Below are 22,083 nucleotides of genomic sequence, written 5' to 3'. Positions count from 1 at the left end.
TGTCCCTTCTTTGATCTCAACTGGGTCTCTGTCTAAACTGACATGCATGAATTATTCATGAGAGAATATTCAGTTATCCGAAGAACTTCAGTTACATGCATGCAAGCATTAACTATCTGAACACACATTAATTTATACAAACTGTTTAAATCAATCTAATTGGACTTGACTCAGCTAACTGGGCCAACTAATTACAACTCAAATTAGAACTCATCCTTATCTCTTTAACTGATGGATAAATTCCTCAACTAATAGAGAAACTATTGCATGTCCTCGCATAGACTACATGTTTGATTTTTCATAATTAATTAACTCATGGAGAAATAATTAATTTATTTTCAAACAGTTGTTAAGTTCAAATTCGAATTTTACTTCCTATTTTAGTCCATGGACTGACTAAATTTAGGAATCCATCCCAAACTGCTAAAAATAGCAATTCTATTTTTAGCACTTCCATTTTTCATTTCTTGTTTCCCAATCCAGCACTGGTACCCAAACTGCTATTTTTAGCATTTCTTAATGCCATTTTTCAACACTCCCTCTCAACAAGAAAGGCTTCAACTCGAACCCGACCCTGTACCTCTAGAATGTTTTGCATGCAACACTTCTACCAAGTGTGGTTGCTCCAGCAACTCTCGGAACAAAAAAAACTCCACACTGACCTCTTTGTTGGGCTAGAAACATACTCTGACGCTAAAGCTCTACCTGTTGCTGACAAGTGCTCCCTCTCTGGCTTTTGAGTTGCTGCAACACTCCATGCATCTCGCACCATTGCACATGTCTCTGTGCCATCCTGCATTGGTGCAACACTCTTGTGCCTCTCGCATTGTTGCAGTCTGCTAGCTCTGCATTGTCTTGGGATTTCTGCACTATAGCTCTCTCTGCCGCTCCATCTGCATCTGTCTCTACCCACTCAGCTAGTCCTGCTACTCCTCGTCGGGGCTCCCGTAGCAAAGTCGAATCCAAAAGGTTGGGTACCTCAAGGATCTTGTCCCTATTCCAACCTTCTTGGGATGATCACTCCACATCGCCCCACCTCCTACCTATAGGTATGCATGCATGTGATCCCTTTGCCCACTCGGCTCAAAGTTTCCCCCTACTGGAGGTCTCTGCATGAGTAGATGTCTCTACTCGATCTCCTTTTAGCTTCTCTAGTTGTGGCTGCTCCACAAACTCCTGAAGCTGCTTCACCAATCGTGGCTCCTCCACAATCGTCTAAGACTTCTTCTGGTGCTGCATGTTGAGAGGTAATGTATTTTCCCTCTTAATCACCAAGTCTCCATCAGTTGCCTTACTCCTCAAGGCTTTGCATGCATTTTGAACCTCAAGAGCATATAGGTTCCTGATTCGTGGACCGTTCTGCTTCACCTGTCTAGTGATATGTGTCTAAGGAAAACCTTTCCCTTACTGAAGACTACATCATAGCTTCTGTCTTCCAGCATTGCGATCGACACCAAGTTTCTCTTCAGTCCTGGTACATACTTGACATCGATCAAGGTAAGGTGAGCTCCATGCTCCCTCTGAAAAATAACTGTGCCTACACCTGAGACACTATACTTTTCATCATTACCCATCGCTATGAGTGACTGGAGATCTTTCTCCTCCAAAGTACTGAACAAAGTCTTGTCGCCAATCATGTGAAAAGAAGCTCCACTGTCAAGAAACCAACCACTTCCCACCATGGATGAAACCATGCATGCGAATAGTGTGAAATCCAACTCGAACTGTGAGGCTAGTGCCTCACCTTCTGATCCTTCCACAGATCCCTTCTTGGATTTCCCTTGTGGACAATTTGTAGCAAAATGGCCCACCTCATGACAACGAAAGCATCGCACTTTCAATTTGTCAAACTTCTTCCCACCATGGGAAGAACTGGATTCGGAATGAGAAACCTTCTCCTTTCCCTTCTTTGCCTTACTCGCTAAGGCACAATTTTCTTCATCCTCCATGGATGAAGAACCATCTCTGGTGCTTCTTTTTATCTCCTCCTGCATCAAATCTGACCAAATTTGTTCCCAATCTGGTAGTTTCTCTCTTCCATTAACCGAGTCCTGGTAGCTATGCCAACTCTTAGGAAGACCAAGGAGTGCAAGACTCACCATGTCATCATCAGCTGTCGTGATCACTACACTTCCAAGATCATCCCTGCATGTGGTGAGCTTGTTCAGATACGTAGAGATCGTGTCGCCCTTTTCACACTTGATCTTTCGAAGCTTGTCTTTCAGTTCCAGCTTCCTTTGATCACTGCTATTCTGATATAGATATTTCAATGTTTTCCACATTGAAAATGGTGTCTCCTTCCCATGGAGACTTGAGAATATGTGATCTCGAACTCCCTCAAGAAGGATTCTCCTTGCTCTAGCCACACATTTCTTCCATTCATCCAATTTAGTAGCACCAGTTGGCTTGAAGACTTCTTAATCAATGAAGTCCTTTAGACCGTTATCCTCTAGTACTGCTTCCATGCGATCCTTCCATGCTATGTAATTTGAACTGCCATTAAGGGAATATTTGAGTCCCAAACCATAGAACGCCATAGGTGAAATAGAGATGTGATAAGAACTCGATTTCTATATTCAGGAATCCCAAAATTCAACTTATCCCTTCTTGTATACTATTTTTCCTTGATCACCTGTGCTCTGATACCATGTAGAAATTCCCACTTGTAGATCACCTGGTAATGCAATATACTAAAGAAAAATACTTGATCTACTTCTACAAACAATTTAGCGGAAGCTTAATCGAACATGAGCAATATCAATAAGAACACATATAACTAATAAGAAGGAATCAATCACACATAACATAGAAGATATAACCTGGGGAAAGCCTCAGCCTAAAACCCCAACTCTGTATTATAATACAAGTCAAAATATAACCAGTATTACAAAAAGAATCAACTCAAAAGCTATCCTGCTCTCTCTGTAATACCTATGTTTCTCATATACAGTCAAAGGCCTCTATCTAACCTCTGGTCTGCCCTCCAAGCCTCCTATTTCTTTGCACAATTTTGATTGGGGTCTAGTGCAGCCACTTGTGTGAATTGGCCTCTTCACACACTCACTAACCTCTGATCCAACTACGCAGTCCTGAAGGAGATAAATCCTCATCATGGATGAGCTTCCTTTATTGAAAAAATATTCATCCAACTGATAGTACACTGTCTCTTCTCTGATCTCAACTGGGTCTTTGTCTGAACTGACATGCATGAGTTATTCATGAGAGAATATTCAGTTATCTGAAGAACAACAATTACATGCATGCAAGCATTAACTAACTGAATTCACATTAATTTAAACAAACTGTTTAAATCAATCTAACTGGACTTGACTCAGCTAACTGAGCCAACTAATTAAAACTCAAATTAGAACTCATCCTTATCTCTTTAACTGATGGATACATTCCTCAATTAATAGAGAAACTGTTGCATGTCCTCACATAGACTTCATGTTTGTTTTTCACAACTAATTAACTCATAGAGAATTAGTTAATTTATTTTCAAACAATTGTTAAGTTCAAATTCAAATTTTACTTCCTATTTTAGTCCAAGGACTGACTAAAATTAGGAATCCATCCCTAACTGCTAAAAATAGCAATTCTATTTTTAGCACTTCCATTTTTCATTCCCTGTTGCCCAATCCAGCTCTGGTACCCAAACTGCTATTTTTAGAATTTATTGTTGCCATTTTTTAACACGAGCTTCCTAATCTACCATGTTTCATCTTTGTGGTGCACACCCCACTTCAGAATAAAAGGATTTAAGTTTTCCTTCACTTCTTTGGAGCTTGTTCTTGGTTATAATTCAGTCATGCAACTCACATCAAGAAGACCTGCTCTGCAAGGATAATTTTAGGGGCGAATGTTCGCCCTTTGGCGAAATTAAGGGGTTTTAAATTTTTAGTGGGCGAATATTTTGTATCATAGTACATTTTTACAAATCACCTCAAATAGCCCACCTTATTTTAAGGGAGAGGGTAAAAAAGGTAAATTTAGCCCTTGAAATTAGGACTTACAACCTTCCATTCGCCCATTTTCAAGAATAGGTTTTATTTAAGTGAATCCATTCGCCCATTTTCAAGAATAGGTTTTATTTAAGTGAATCCTATGGGCCAAATACCATATTTATAAAAGAGGTATGGTAAATTAATAAAAATATAAATAAATGAGAGGTATGGTAAATAAATAAAACATTTTTTATATTTACTCCATAAGTCACCTTATATACATGTAACGGTGTAAACAAATAAAAATATAAGTAAAGTGGAGGTATGGTAAATAAATAAAACGTCTTTTTATACTTACTCAAACGGTATGGTAAATAAATAAAAATATAAATAAACTAGACTATCGTAAATAAATAAAACCTCTTTTTATATTTAGTCCATAACCCTCATTCTATTTATGAAGGCTCAAGAAAGAGGTTTTATTTAAGTGAATCCTATGGGCCAAATACCATATTTGTAAAAGAGGTATGGTGAATTAGTAAAAATATAAATAAACGAGAGGTATGGTAAACAAATAAAACATTGTTTTATATTTTTTTTTCCACAGAAAAAATTCCAACCTTTTATTAATAAAAAGGGTTACATAAAGTATGTAAGGGTGACACCAAGCCGGAAACCGCCATCAAATAGGCGCGACTCAGCAAACAAAAAACCTCTCTGACAGAGATCCCATCACAGGAGGGGAGAGCCTCCCTAATCACTCAAAGCGATTGAGCATCGTCCTAACGTCCACGCAGCTAAACAGTGAAGAGCCACCGCAAGGGGAAAGCACCAAACCGTCAACAGCAATGAAACGAAGGACTGCGCGGATCCATAACAAAAAACCATCCATAGATCTTGGAGGAAAAGGAAGCCGCTATGAAAAAACTAGAAACTCTGCCCGGGCATCCACATATTGGGAAAACAGCCCAAGAAAGACGGCAGAGGAGAAAATGAGAGAGTGGAGACATGGAGAAGAGAAACGAAAACACACACAAATATATACAGGAACAGAGGAAGTGAGGAGAAAGATTAAGCGAAGATAGGTTGTTCAACAGGCCGAACAGACCCGTTATCAACCTCCGAGACAGTCCACAACCCCATCTCACTAGCTACTCCTTCTTTGGAAAGACGATCCGCTTCAGAATTCCTTTCCCGGTATATATGACTTAGAGAAATCTCCATAAAACAGTTCCTGAGCCGAGAAACTTCTTTAAACAGAGGAAGCAGAGTAAGATTATGACAGCGATGAGCCCCATTGAACCAATGGACCACATTCATGGAATCCCCAAAAAGCTGAACTTCTCGCACCTCACGGAGGATAAGCCAGCTGAGGAGGAGATGAAGGGCTTTCAATTCGGCAAAATTGTTTGAACCCTGTCCCAGACCTACTGAGGCTTTAAGAATCTTTACTTCTGAAAAATGTATGATCAAGCCATTTTTTTTATATTTACTCCATAAGTCACCTTATATTTACGAACACTCAAAAAATGGGTTATATTTAGGTGAAACCTATGGCCAAAATACTATGGGACAAATACCATGGACTAGATTGTTATTAATACCATGCAAAAAACCATTATTAACCCTAATATTAGAATTAATAAAAATAAAAATGGCACATGGTATTGACCCATGGTATTCACCAAAATGGCACATGGTATTCACCCATGGTATTCACCTGGAATGTAGCCTATTTAAATGGGGGAATTAAACCAGCATGTAGCCTATGCTAAGATTCACTAGGACTTTACAAAGTTATATTATTTAGTGAAAGACTCGCCAAGATCTTACAAGATTTTATAATTGAGTAAAATATTCGCCATGCCTGGTGAGAGATTCGCCAAAAAATTATATATACATATTATATTATTGATAAAATCGCCTTTCATTTTTCCTATATACCATGGAGATTCGCCCATTTATTATATTTATAAATTTAGGGGGGGTTCTTAAAATTTTCCCTGCTGCTCTGATACCAAACTTGATCAAGATCTTTTAACTTCAAGGATGCATTAAAAATTGCATATAAAAGAGCATATTAACCAAGTAATTTAACACATGAAAAAGAAGCGTAAATCATAAAGCAACCATGAGATCAAAGGCACACAAAAGATTTGATTTTGGAGTTCATCCAATGTGGGCTACGTCTACGGACCTTGATAAAAAGTGGGGAGGCCTTCTTTTATTAAGTGGCATCAAATAAATAATTGGGATTTGCGTTAACCATGACCCCAATGGGGTTGGCGGTTAATATATATAAGCCCCTGCTGTGCAAAAATGGGATATGCATTCGAAATGGATGTCCGAGTTATGATATGTATCATGACCAGGACGAAAATTAACCGAGTCATCTTTTTCGCCCATTTATAAGTATTTCTATTTTGCATGGTTCAATTATTGGTTCCAAATCCTATCAATTTCAAGGGCATAATTTTGTGTATAAAAGTAGATGATCCGGCATAAAAGCATCCACAGTCCAAGTTGCAGTTGTAGCTGCTTTGCCGTTTCTGATTGGTTGGAACGTCCTAAAATGCCATTTTTCCATTTGAGAGAGAGATAGGAGGAGTTTATGCTAACAGGAGCTTAGAAAACAATGCATTATTGTGGTTCCATCGGGTTGGGCGGGTTCGCTGGGGGTGGCCCACCCACGCAATATAAATAATATCATCATTCAGGGGTGGCAACCCACCACCCCATATTTTTATAATTTTTTGATTTTTTTAAACTATATTTTTAAATTTTCTCGCCAAAAAATAAGGGTCAATGGAAAAATTAAGTAGGCGACAAATTCTCTTGTTCTGGCGGTCATATTTCGTGCAATGGGACGTTAACAAATTGTTGCTTCGTTAAGACTACCACTTGGCTAGGTTTGACTAGAACTTTGACCAGCTATAACTTGAGCATACAAGCTCAGATTTGAGTGTCGTTCACATGGTTGGAATCAAGACGACAGGCAATAGGACCTGGTCATGTTTTAACTTACATTTGATGAGTTTAATTTTTGAGTTATTTTCAAGGCCACTTCTATTTCTGGATCCTCCCGAATCATCTAAGGGGATCTCCTCGATGTGAAATCCCAGTTAGACCTCACACCATCAGGAGTAGGATCCCCAACCAGAAATACGACCAGTTGGGATTGGGCACTAGACAGGGAGGAAGACTCATGGATCGTGCAATACACATTTATAGGGGCTAGAAGTGATGGACGTAAGCTTGAGACTGCACAATGCATAGTTTTGGAGGCGTGGGAAATATGACTATACAACTAAGGAGCTTAGTGAGGCAATATTGAGCCTTGAAGTTTCCTAATGTGCAGTACAGGGGAGGGAGAGGCTTAGAGATTTCACAATTGCATGGCTCAACGAGGCATGTAGACAACTTTAGGCTTGCCACTATGCAATGCACATAAGGAGACTGAGTCAAGGGGTAGACTGCGCAGTTATGGAGGTAAAGAGGATAATTTTGAGCACTGGGATTACACAATTCACAGTCCTTGGAGGCAGGAAGTGCACATTGGGAAGTTCCAAAAGGAAAGGGATCAACTTGAGGGTTGACACTATGCAATGTGAGGTTCCAGGACACTGAGTGAGGTCAAGTTGATCGGGCAGGAACTTTACAAAATTTGTCTAAGTGTGGGATCAATGACGTAGAAGTGAGACCATGATTGAACTTATCAATGATCACACACACTCATAATAATTGACGACAAAGCATTGAACATTCAGTACACAAGAACAACATGATTCCCTAAATGCGACGAAAATAAAACAACCTCCTCCAAGTGCAACTCTTAAGATGTACTTTATGATGACAGTGATGACACTAGTGCAACAATGTACACAAATTTAAGAATGAGTCTAATACATGTCTATATGATAGATAGGAACCATTGATACAATTTTTCCTTCTGAAATATGATATTAAAGGTGCAACCGTGAATTTTTATGACTTTTGTTGGTTTGCAAAAAAACCATATTATTCATATAGACATTTATTAATGTGTAGCTCTCATTTGATATAAGATTAATGATTCATGTAATTAATAATGCATTTGCTTATTTATACTATCCCAAAAGGGTAGGGTTATTTTTTGTTCATTTTACTAACAATAATGCTTTTAGCAATGCAAGTATATAATTTTTGTTTCTTCATTATATTGACAATGGTTATAATCTCTGATTGTTTTGTTAAGTATAGTTTTTTTTAAGCAAGTTTTTTTATTGTATTACTATATAACCATGGATGGTAGCTTTGAATGACATAGGTAAGTTCTCAATTCTATTGATATGTAAACTTTGATGGAAATCTTGAATGACCTAGATCACATCAATTTTTTAATTATAGAAATTCACAAAAAATTAAAATTTGACCTACTTTCCTTTTTTGATTTGTTTGATTCAGCCTTTGCAAAATTTACGCAATCCCCTGTATCGTATATCCTTCTAATTTTTGCCAACAGATTTTTTTTGGTCTTATAGAAAACGAAAAACCAATCCCTTCCCTGACATAGTGTTTTTTAGCATTAGTTTATTTGCTCAAGAATTGACATTTTTTTTTTAATGAGAATATCACAAATCATTATCCCAAAGACACATAGATGTGTTTATAATTTTTTAAGCAATTATGTAATGATCACAGTCAATATTAAATTATATATAAAATGTTTTACCTACAAAGGTAATTTATCTAAAGTTGAAATAAAGGAGAAGTCACAATGCCCTACATTAAAAATTAAATAAATTAAAGTGAGAAAACTATGCATACATAGATATTATAATGTTTAAGGATTTCAACTTTCAGGTTTCTGCGATCTTCATATTTGTGTAAATCATCTTCCGGATTCATATCACATTAGGTTTGTTGTTATGATCGGCGTTTCGAACCAGCAATGGTGGTTCATCATCAGGATGATCTTCATATTTGTGTAAATCATCTTCCGGATTCATATCGCATTAGGTTTGTTGTTATGATCGACGTTTCGAACTAGCAACGGTGGTTCATCATCAGGATGAGAAAGATTTATGGAAGATTGGTCTATCATTTAGATCAATAAATAGATGTTTGAGATGCAAAGCCGACAATAATCTTAAGGAGTATTAATTTAATTATTAAATTAAAGTTTTACTATTTAAAATTCATTAAATTAATTATAAATTTAATTATTTAGTTTATCATTTTTTTTTTACAATTTTATCTTAAAATATACAAATTAAATCAAAATTTTTAATGGAGTATTTTAAATTTTAACATTATGTAACTATAATTATTATTATTTTTTTAATAAATTTGATTTACAATTCACTAAAATTAGTTACATCTAGTTTTTTAATTAAAACTTTTATTATTAAATTACAATTCATTCGATTAATCTTAATTATAATTAGTTTTTATTATTAATTATAAATGTAATTATTAAGTTGAAACTTTTATTATTAAATTGTAATTCATTAGGGTTATAATTAATTATAATTATAATTAATTTTTTTATTATTATTTCAAAATTTATTAAGATAAATTATAAATATGGTTATTCGAATTCAAGCTTTTGTAATCCATAATTTGTTAATTCATGAAAATTTTAGGAGAAAATCACATAGAGAATATTTGTTCTACGAGTTTCGAACTAGCGAGTATGGTGAAGACAAGATGAAGAGACAGATCCTAGATGAAGGTTAAATAAGAAAATAGGTCAACCTAACTGTTAGAGGAAAATGACTATATTTGACTGGGGAGGGAAAATTATAAATATAATATTATAAAACAACTGAATGACTATATATGATTAGTGAAGGGGATTACTTTAAAATGTTTAAATAATAATAAATAATAATTTAATTTATTTAAATAAGTATATTAATAAAATTTATTCATTCCTTATTTATTAATTAATATTATTTGTTTATTTAATTGATTATTAATAATTAATATTATTTATTTATTTATTATGCGATTAAAAATAGACCATAAAAAAATACACTAAATTTTTCGAAAATGATATAAAATTAAAAAGAGAGGGGTTCTTGAATTTTTTTTTTTTAAATATATAAATAAATAAATAGATAGATGAAATAAAAATAAAAATAAAACTACTTATTAAATATACTAAAAATATATAAAAGTAAAATAAATAAAATAAACAGGAAAAATAAATAAAATACAATGAAAATTAAAAAAGAAGAAGAAGAAGAAGAGGGTAAAGAAAAAAGAATACACTAAATAAAAATAAAAATAAATTACATAAAAATAAAAAGCGAGGGGTTCTAAAAAACAATTTTTTGGTTTGTTTGTGAGTATATAAATAAATAGATATAATAAAAATAAAAATATAACTACTTATTAAATAAACTAAAAATATATAAAAAAAGTAAAAATAAATAAATAGTAAAAGGGAAAAATAAATAATAATACAATGAAAAAAACTAATGTAAAAGAATATAAAAAGTGGGTGTAAAAAAAAAAAAGAGAGAGAAAGACTAAGAAAAGAGGGCGGGAATCCAAAAACTATTAATTTTCCAGCCGTCTTCCCTATTAATGTTACTAGAAGACCTCTCAATTTCAATGGCTTCCATAAACTTGCGGCGATGAAAATGAGAAATTTTTGCGACGACCTTAGCTTCCTCAATGCATATATGATGCTTGGTCTTCACTGCATCCTCCGCTAAAGCAGATGATTTGGTCCTCCCATGTTTGATATCAGCTGCGTGTTCCTTAATCATTTGGTTAATAGACCGACCCGTTTCACCAATGTATGAGGTCCCACACGAACATGGGATGACATAAACACCTTTCAAATCCATAGGATTTACCTGGTCTTTAACTGACTTTAGGGAGCTTCTAATGGTGTTGAGGGGTCTAAAGGTTGAGGGAACATTATGTTTCTTCAGGATTCTTGCAATCTTGTCTGTCGTTCCTTGAATGAAGGGGAGGTGAACTCCTGAACGATGATCAATCGTGTCAGTCTTAACCCTAGGACCCTTACCAGCTTTGAGGAAAGCTTTAACACCCTACTGCCTGCTATAACCATTCTGAACAAAGACATCAAGAAGATGGGAATTTTCTTTAGAAAGGTGGTCCTCATCTGAAATCCTTAAAGCACGAGTGGCTAATGTGCTGAGAAAACCTATCTTCTGAGCAGGAAAATGATGGGAACTTGCATGAAGGAAAGCTTTAACACCCTACTGCCTGCTATAACCATTCTGAACAAAGACATCAAGAAGATGGGACTTTTCTTTAGAAAGGTGGTCCTCATCTGAAATCCTTAAAGCACGAGTGGCTAATGTGCTGAGAACACCTATCTTTTGAGCAGGAAAATGATGGGAACTTGCATGAAGATACTGCTTAGTATGAGTCTTTTTTCGTGTATCAAAAAAAGACTCATACTGAGCAGTATCTTCATGCAAGTTCCCATCATTTTCCTGCTCAGAAGATAGGTGTTCTCAGCATGTTAGCCACTCGTGCTTTAAGGATTTCAGATGAGGACCACCTTTCTAAAGAGTCACTTGCAAATGCAAAAGAAATTGAGAGTGACACATACCAAAGTGAATATAACATGAAAATGACATTTATTAAAGTAAAAACAAGAAAAAGCAATAGTTGTAAAAATGAAAGCGACACTTGCGAAAGCAAAGGTACACAAAAGCAACAGTTGGGAAACCCCACCGAAATAGAAGTACAATCACAACTAAAAGTGAGAGATTGTTAATGAAAGTGCACACTGACTGTGGACATAAGTTATACATTGCACATGCAGTGTCTTGATGAACTGTGTTATGCCTATTCAAGCTTGCATAAAATAATGCACTCATGAAATTATTACAGACTTAACATGTGTGAGTAAGTCACTCTGACAATTAGAAACTGAGAAGAAGACTTAAACACTTAGCGTAACATCAATCGATCATGAAGCGACTATGGAATGACATATCGTTAGATACTCAGTAGGCTCCAAAATTCATGTGTAGGAAAATTTTTGGAGGATGTTGATCACAACATCAATGAAAGTCAATATCAAATACTGATCATTGTTCCCTCTTAACATCTATTTCAAGTGCGCATTAGTTGAAATTATCGAACTCGATTCCGATGCAGACATTTTGCAATCTATCGTACTTCAAACCTTCAATAGCACACATAGACTTCATTATGAGATTCGATATGGGTGCTTGGAGTTATGATGACTGGGAGTAGATTTTATTAGGTTGAAATATGATATTAAAGGTGAAACTGTGCAATTTTATGATTTTTGTTGGTTTGCAAAAAATCCATATTATTTATATAGACATTTATTAATGCGTAACTCTCATTTGATATAAGATTAATGATTCATGTAATTAATAATGCATTTGCTTGTTTATACTATCCCAAAAGGGTAGGGTTATGTTTTGTTTATTTTACTAACAATGGTGCTTTTAGCAATGCAAGAATATAATATTTGTTTCTTCATTATAGTGACAATGGTTATAATTTGTGATTGTTTTGATAAGTATAGTTTTTGTTAAGTAACCTTAATGGTTATAATCTTTGATTGTTTTGTTAAGTAAGTTTTTTGATTGTATTGCTATATAACCATGGATGGTAGCTTTGAATGACATAGGTAAGTTCTCAATTGTATTGATATGTAACCTTGGATGGAAATCTTGAATGACCTAAATCACATCAATGTTTTAATTATAGAAATTCACAAAAAATTAAAATTTGGCCTACTTTCCTTTTTCGATTTGTTTGATTCATTGTTTGCAAAATTTATGCAATCCCATGTATCATATATCCTTCTAATTTTTGCCAACAATTTTTTTGTCTTATAGAAAACGAAGAACCAATCCTTTCTATGACATAGTCTTTTATAGCATTAGTTTATTTGCTCAAGAAATGTCAAAATTATTTTTTTTATGAGCATGTCACAAATCATTATCCCAAAGACACATAAATGTCTTTATAATTTTTAAGCAATTAGGTAATGATCATAATCAATATTAAATTATATATAAAATGTTTTGCCTAAAAAGGTAATTTATCTAAAGTTGAATGTAAAGGAGATTTCACAATGCCTTACATTAAAAATTAAATAAATTAAAATGAGAAAATTATGCATACATAAATATTATAATGTTTAAGGATTTATTAAAGGGTATTTTTCAGGAGCATTTTTCTAGTTAATTTTAATTAAAATGCGACATAGATTTTTAAAAACTTGAGTTTAAATTGTTTAATTTGCATAATTTGAGTTTCCAGGTGAATCCATTTATGTATTCAAAAATGTATTTTAAACAACAAAAATTTTTAAAAGTGTATCGCCGAATTTTGGTGAATCCCGGTGAAAATAGCTATTTCAACAATAGGTTAGAGTATGCCTTTATTAAATATTTTCAAATTAAATCTATCAATGTAATTTTTATTTAAAAAATGTAAAAATTATACATTAAAAAATTAATTTTTCAACTCCATTTAATATTATTTTCTCAACCATTTTTTTTATAATAATTAACAAAATATTATTAATAAATTTTAAAACATAAAAATAAAAAAATTTCCAAAATAAATAACCCACTTAATTATATCGGCATGTAATTTCACCAATGACAGTGTATTTTACAATGAGACTTTTCTCATTTCCATTCTTTGAAAAATAAAAAAGTATGGATAACCTAGAATTAATATTTGAGATTCTTCATGGTATACATAATTTAATGGATGAATTAAAATTTAAAAAAAAAATACTAATTGCAAAATTTATGTAGTGTGTTTGGAACCTCCACTCTTTATAGAATTTACAAATTTATGTAGTGTGTTTGGAACCTCCACTCTTTATAGAATTTACAAATTTTTAATATTACATAAATATTTTAATGACTATTTTTTAACCATATATATAATTATTTTTCCATAACTTTATATATATTTTAATAAAACAATACACAATTACTTTTTATATTTTTAATATATATATATATATATATATATATATATATTTTTTTTTTAAATCATAATATATTTATTTAGAAAAATTGAGGAACCCAGAAATAACAAACTCAAGTTTCGGAGTCTTTGAAGTTATCACACATCTGAATTGGACGATTAGCCCTTCTCTTTTAAAAAGAAGGGGAAATTCACCAAAAAAATATTTGTGGAGACTGCAACTTACGACTCAGTAAAGGAATATGACCAAAAACAAAATCTGACTTGATGACTTTGAAAACAAAATCCCAAAAAAGGAGCACCGCCGAAACTAGAAATGATCTGAGAAAGTTTGGGCGCTGAGATAGCATTTGAATTTTGAAATGGTCCGCACTGAGGTCACATTGAATGAGAATATGGTCGCAAATCCGATGCAGGGAACAATTTGGCTTATTCTTATAATTCCATTTCAAATTTCGGTTTCAAAATTTAGTGAGAGTGGTCTGTTTGAAATCTTGAGCGCAATAGGGTATGATTTGGCTGCCATGGGATGCTAAGGGTCGATGCATGGGTTGATGGTCGCCATAGATGGGATTTAACTTTAATGAGTTATATGTAGCAGATCAATAACTATACAAATATTGGTTGCCATTAAGAGACAGTCTACAGAGTTTCAATCTCCACATCTATACAAATATTGGTTGCCATTAAGAGATAGTTTCAATCTCCACATGTATACAAACATTGGTGGCCATTAAGAGATAGTCTACAGAGTTTCAATCTCCAGATCTCGCTTCACATATCGTATGATCAATTATGATTCAATTTATCTCCATATTAAAATGGACATGGGCATGGGCATGGCCATATTGATCAATGAGTTTTTCTAGTTGCTTGGATTTAAGCCTTTGTAGAAGTATTGCATTTGTGACATCTAAATTTATCTCTATATTAAAATCGATATGGTCATATTGATGAATTATGATTAATTTAGGTATTTTTTTTATATTAGTATAAAAAAAGTTAAAAGTTTTGGTTATAATGATTTAGTGAATAATTGGGTTTTCTAATTGTTTGAATTTAAGTTTTTGCAAAATTATTGTATTAGTGATATCTATGAAATAATTGTATTCGGTGTAATAGTGACAACCATTTGGTTTAAAAACGAAGAAGTAATGTTTATTACATGTTATTGATAAAGGAATACATTTATTCTTATTTCCAACAAATATTACTAAAATTTTAAAATAAGTTATAGTTTCATAAGATAGTTACACATAGTAACAATAAACTATAATTTAAGTCATATAAGTTAGTGAACCCACACTCGATAGGAGGATAAGTAGTTAGAAAAAATTAACATAGAAGAATAACACACAGATATATTAGTGATTAAGAATTATAATTTCCCTCTAAATCTATGAAAATTGATAGATTGTTTTATCTCATTGAGTGGAAGTTGTGTCTTTACACTGCTTCATCTATCAAATGTATTTTTTTTCCTGTTTCAATTTCTTACTTGATTTATGTTGCTTGTTTTAGTATGTTGATCCACTTTCTAAATACCAATACTACATGCTTTAGCCCCAAAATGCATAATTGCATTAATTAAATCCTTATGCACATGATCAAGCTATTCCAACCTATTATCATGTTTGTTATTAAGTTCATCTAGCTTTTGAAGAGTTTTTGTGTTCTATTTGTCTCTGCTCTCAATTCCATACACTAAAGCCATTTAACATGTCAATACAAATCTATCATCCATGCATATATTTAGGGTCCCCATTTTTGGAATAATTAAGATTTTGAATAGTTCTTCCTTAATGTATGCATTGGAGTTGTGATCACATTTTTCTTTTACATTATTATTTAAATCCTTCACCTCTCCCTTCACCTCAATTGAGAAGAAAAAATGACAAGTCTCTAAATTGTTTAAGCAAGAATATATTTCTTCCTTCCTTTAATCCCACCCCCTCTTACCCTCAACATTGCTTACATTTACAACCATTTAGAATATCATATTTATTAGAGTATATGTACTCGCAACGTGTGTGAGTGTTGAACACAACTCCTAAATAAATAAAAGAGATGAATTACACAATAACACCTTAAATAATAAGATAATCTCCTCTCAATAACTCAATATATCCATATATCCAAGTCACTTCTCTCTCTTTCTCTATATATATCTAGACATTACACATATGACCTATCATTTAAATCCATACGCACCTTTTATATATATATATATATATCTATATATATATATATATATATATATATCCCTTTTATTAAACCATCATTATTATATATACATTTAAATTTACATATACCCTTCTCAAATTATATACATTTAAATTTACATGTACCCTCCTCAAATTATATAATATATGAAATTTTCTTACCTGCTCATTACCATTTTTTATATATATACTTCATTACCAAAATTATACTGTTTTTAAAACATACAAACTAAATTTCATACCTGCTCATTACCATTTTTTATATATATACTTCATTACCAAAATTATACTGTTTTTAAAACATACAAACTAAATTTCATACCTGCTCATTACCATTTTTTATATATATACTTCATTACCAAAATTATACTGTTTATAAAACCTAGAAACTTAAAATTTTGTAATTCAAACAATTACAACCCACACAACTCCCGCACAACTAGACCTAGACCTCTCCCGCACAACTCGTTTCAAACAACCCGCTTCACCTTCCATAGCAGGCTCAACAGGCCAGTGTTGTCAGCCAGTATCACTGTTATTCTTGCTGAGGAGGAGGATAAACCCAGCAGCTCAGCCCACACCACCACCTCTCAGTCTCAGGATGACAGTGTCCTTCAGGGGTAGATGGCTGGGGTCGTGTTTAATGAAGACAACATGCAGGAAGATAGCACTGTTCCTGAGGCGCCTCAGCCTCCGGCAGAATCGAGTCAGCGCGAGGTCCTTGCTTGTGGGCCGGTTCATCATCCAGGTAGCATCTTGAATCTGGTAATTCCTCCAGATGGTGGTATCGAGGGGAATGCAGACAATGAATTCGTCACTTGGATTGCCTCGTCCAGCCAGGTGGACAAGGATGCGCCCGACTCTCCGCAACATGCCAAATGATACTGGTTCATTGCCTACGGGTGGCACTCTTGCCTTTGCTCTGTTTTTATTTCATATTATGTGTCTATGTTTTTGAGTCTCTGGTTACGGGTCTGGTCTCAGTCCTCATCTTGTATCGGTGCGAGCCAACTTGATCTGATGTGCATCAACTTGATATGTTTTTCATATATGTACTTCATTACCAAAATTATACAATTGATAAAACATAATACCGTTTATAAAACATAAGAACTTAAAATTGTGTGCATTTTTCATATATGTACATCATTACCAAAATTATACAGTTGATAAAACATAAATTATGCCGTTTATAAAACACGGAAACTTAAAATTATAGGGTTGATAAAACATAGAAACTTAAAGTTGCACACGATTAAGCTTTCTCAACATATGGAAAAGGAAAAGAAATATGTAGAAAGTCTAAGATCCATTGTCAAGCGAGCTTCAAATGAAGTCATTCTAGTACTTAGGTCTTGAATGAGTTGCTACATAATAGACTTGTGAAAAAGGAAAACTGGTTCTCAGATTTGGTTTATTGAATTTAATATAAGTTTGCAATGTTAATTTTAATTTGTTTACATCTTTCACTTTTTAATATGTTTTAGTAAGAGAATATGTTATAAAAATGGATCGAAGTTATTTATTGAGTTGGAAGTTATTTAATTTGTTTACATCTTTCCATTTTTAATATGTTTTTAGTAAGAAAATATGTTATAAAAATGGATCGAAGTTATTTATTGAGTTGGGAAAATAATTTTAAGGATTTTATTACACAATTTCATAAACATAAGGTTGAAAGCCATAATGGTTTTTTCATATTTGAAAAATAGGTTATTATAATTTATCTATTTGAAGAGGTATTCAGAGAGGTTTATTAGGGGATTTTGATATTTTTTCAATAAATTAAGTGTGAAGTTTAAGCATTTATTAGATGCATAATTTTGTATATAGTATTTATATTATAAAAATATAACTTAAAAATATAATAAAAATTATAAAGAAATAACTTAAAAATATAATAACAATTATAAAGAAATAATTTAAAAATATAATAAAAATTTGATTTTTTATTTTTAAATTTACAAATTAATAATTTTAATTTTATAATTTTATAATTTTGAAAATTTTAAATTTTACGATTTATTTATTATTTTATATGTTACATTGTATACTTAAATCAATAAATAAAATAAAGTAAGCATAGTACATATTCTTGATAGTTGAGTAATTAATTAATTAATTTTTTCTTACACAAATTTAAAAAAATAATAACTCTTATTTACTACTTTAAATATTATTTTATAATTTTGATATTTTAAATTTTAAAATTCACTTAGTATTTTAAACATCATAATGCATGTTTAAATCAATATTTGAAACAAAGAAAAATAAAAATAAAAATAAACCTTTCTAAAAAATACATCACAAAGTATGCTTAAATCCATATGTGAAATAAAAAAAATAAAATAAAAATAAACATCTCTCAAAAATTTAGATTTAGACAATGATTTTTAAATTTGAATATATATGTTCATAGGGATAGAATATATGGATAAGTCACTCTCATGACGTGAAGGTCAACAAATATTCATGTTAAAGGCTAGGTTGGTGTGATTCAAACCAGATACAATCCCAGATGATTTTGATAACTTACATATCTTTAAATGACAATTTCTCAAATTACCAATAAACCCTGATGTAATCTCAAAAAAAATAAATATAAACACTATCCTTAAAATAGTTAAACTTAAATTAATTTTATATAAAATAAAAACAATTACCAAATTTTAAATAAATTTAAAACCTGCTTTCTTTATATGATCTGATTTACCTCAAATTTTCTAAACAAATCCAGATAAATCAAAATCAACCGAAACAAAACATATATAAATGAAAAAACAAACAAAACATGTGCGAAGATAATGTGTGATAAACTCAATTAAATAAACACCAACCCATTACATTTTACGGGACATTCAACATATATATATGGTCGGTATATATATATTATATATCTTTACAGCTTTTGATGATACGTTAATATATTATCATATAAAAACTTCTGCGAAGAACTGATAACACATGCCAGGTGTTATATATATAAAAATTAGATAGAAGGATATGTTAATATTCTATTATATAAAAAACATTTGTCTATGGAATTGATAAAACACATGAAATTATTGCTGGTTGTATTATAAAAAAGAAAGGGTGGATTTTGGAAATATCTTAAAATTTGTACTTGCAACAACTCATTTGACTTTTGTCCATCAGATTAACAATATTTCCAAAATCTAATAGCAATAGCTACCTTTTATATCATTGTAAAAAGTATATACATATATTATAAAAATTATGGTAAATGTTTTTCACAATTCTTCACATGAAAGAAGATACACATCTTTTTCAATGGTTATAATCTTCTGATGTGGCTCAATATTGAATTCCTCAATTGGAGTTAAATATTAAAATGATAGATTGTTTTATCTCATTGAGTGGAAGTTGTGTCTTACAGTGCTTCATCTATCAAATGTAATTTTATTTTTTATTTTTCAATTTCTTACTTGATTTATGTTGCTTGTTTCAGTGTCTTGATGCACTTCCTAAATACCAATACTACATGCTTTAGCTCCAAATTGCATTAATTAAATCCTTATACCTATGATCAAGCTATTCCAACCTATTATCATGTTTGTTATAAGTTCATCTAGCCTTTAAAGAGTTTTTGTGTTCTAATTGTCTCTATTCTCAATTCCATACACTAAATCCCCTTAACATGTCAATATAAATCTATCATTCATGCATATTTAGGGTTCCTTTTTTGGAATACCTAGGATTTTGAATAGTTCATTGGAGTTGTGATCACATTTCTCTTTTACATTAATCTTTAAAGCCATCACCTCTCCCTATGTCAATTGAGAAGCAAAAAAGGCAAGCCTCAAAAAAGGCAAGCCTCTAGATTGTCTCAGTAAGAATAGTTTTCTTCCTTCCTTTAGTCCCACCCCCTCTTACCCTCAACATTGGTTACATTTACACACATTTAGAATATCATATTTTTTAGAATATATGTCAAGTGCAACAAATGTGAGTATTCAGCACAACTCTTAAATAGATAAGAGAGATAAATTGCATAATCTCTTTAAATAATAAGAAAATCTCCTCTCAATAACTCAATATATATATCCACACATTGCATATATGACCTATTTATTAAGCCAATCATTATTATGATGATGATGATGGTTAACGTCCGCTGAAACCAAACCATCATTTAAATTCATGTATACCTTATATATACATTTAAATTCATATATACCTTATATATATCTCTTTTATTAAGCCAATTACTATTACATATACATTTAATTTTATATATGCCATTCTAAGATAATATGAAAGTTTCTTACCCATTTTTCATATATATATTTCATATATATACTTTATTACTGGATGTATTTATATATGCTATTCTAAGATAATATGAAAATTTCTTACCCATTTTTCATATATATACTTTATTACTGGATGTATTATAAATAAAAAAAATGGATTTTGGAAATATCTTAAAATTTGTACTTCCAAAAACTCATTTGACTTTTGTCCATAAAAAAACAATATTTCCATAATCTAGCAAAATCTACTATTTAGAACATTGTAAAACACATGGTAAATGTTTTCCACTATTCTTCACATGAAAGAAGATAGCATCCTTTTCAATGGTTATCATATTCTGATGTGACTCAATATTGAATTCCTCACTTTAGAACCATATTTCCAAAATCTAATAACAAAAGCTACCATTTAGAACATTATAAGAAGTGTATATATATATATATATATATATATATATATATATATATATATATAAAATAAAAAACATGGTAAACGTTTTCCACCATTCTTCACATGAAAGAAGATACGCATCCTTTTCAATGGTTATCATCTTCTGATGTGGCTCAATATTGAATTCCTCAATTTTAGTGTCAGGCTGGAACCTGTTTTTCCAATGGAGTTAAATATTAAAATGAGATTTATTCTCATATATGTGTATAATAAGATCTCAACAGTTGACTGTTCAGACCTAGAGTTCACACCTTGACAGGATTATCCTTAATTTTTCCCCATAAAAAGGCAGCGGGATCCGAGAAGGGTATGTTTAATCTGGTTTTCCGCTGGGGACATTTGTTATCTGTTTGCAGAATAGATTACTATTTGAAGAAGGGTTTGTGAATCCCAACAAAGCTGAAGCCATGGCGATTCGATCAGGAGAGAGCAGGTCCGAGAAAGTCTTTTACGACCCATTTTACATAGCGGGAGGCGGTCCTCACAGGAATAAGTGTGACGAGAGACGTGGCAAGTTATTCGATGATTTCAGCGTGGCGACCCACGTTCACATCTTGAAGCCGCAGGTGGCCTCTCTGAATGTCAGCAGCGTGCTTCAGAATAACGACATGAATTCACAAACGCGGAGTCAATATTTGTTGGTTGAAAGGGATGAAGGAGACCACCGGCTTGACACACAACTTTAATGGCTGCCTGCTTTGATCAACAGGATAGAGCAATCCACATTCTGGGATTTTGCAACCCATGGGGTTTTAATACCTTTCACAGTATACATCTGTATAATAAAGCCAGGTCTCTAGGTATATCCTCGTCTGCAAAGGTGGGTGAGAGAATGGAGACCAAGGTTGGAATTTCAAAATAAAGAAGCCCCTAAATTTAATGAGTGTGTTACTCGTTTGAAAGGTTTTAATGATGGGTGCAAGAAAATTTTTTGACTGTATTTGTATGGGATGGTTAAATCATTTCATCAAATTCCATCTTCCTCGATGGGAATATCTTTATGTGTTTTGTGCGGTTAATGTGATTGGCTATATATATATTATAAAGGCAATTGAATATGTATAAACAATGTTTTTTAATATTGTATTTAAAAATAAAATTTATATTAATCTTGGATAGATGGTAATCGGGTGTTATTTTAAGGTACTCTTTGATGTGAAGTCACTGATTATATTGGACATGATGAAGATGTAGTCATGTCAAATTTATAAACAAATTAAAAATTATTAATAATA

General features: G+C 32.1%; 1 protein-coding gene across 1 annotated transcript; it reads left to right on the top strand.

The window, feature by feature from the left end:
• Positions 1 to 21,175: 21,175 nt before the first annotated feature.
• LOC149232923 (uncharacterized) lies at positions 21,176 to 21,708 on the top strand. Its single transcript, XM_089376609.1, has one exon. It carries the CDS (start codon positions 21,256 to 21,258, stop codon positions 21,532 to 21,534), a length of 279 nt encoding a protein of 92 aa, XP_089232735.1. The 5' UTR covers positions 21,176 to 21,255; the 3' UTR covers positions 21,535 to 21,708.
• The last annotated feature ends 375 nt before the right edge of the window (positions 21,709 to 22,083 follow it).

This window comes from Pinus tabuliformis, chromosome J (assembly GCF_031772625.1).
Source record: "Pinus tabuliformis cultivar Carrire ecotype Pingquan chromosome J, CPIR1, whole genome shotgun sequence".
In the NCBI taxonomy this organism is placed as follows: Eukaryota; Viridiplantae; Streptophyta; class Pinopsida; order Pinales; family Pinaceae; genus Pinus; species Pinus tabuliformis.
This window is presented reverse-complemented; position numbering and strand designations above follow the sequence as displayed.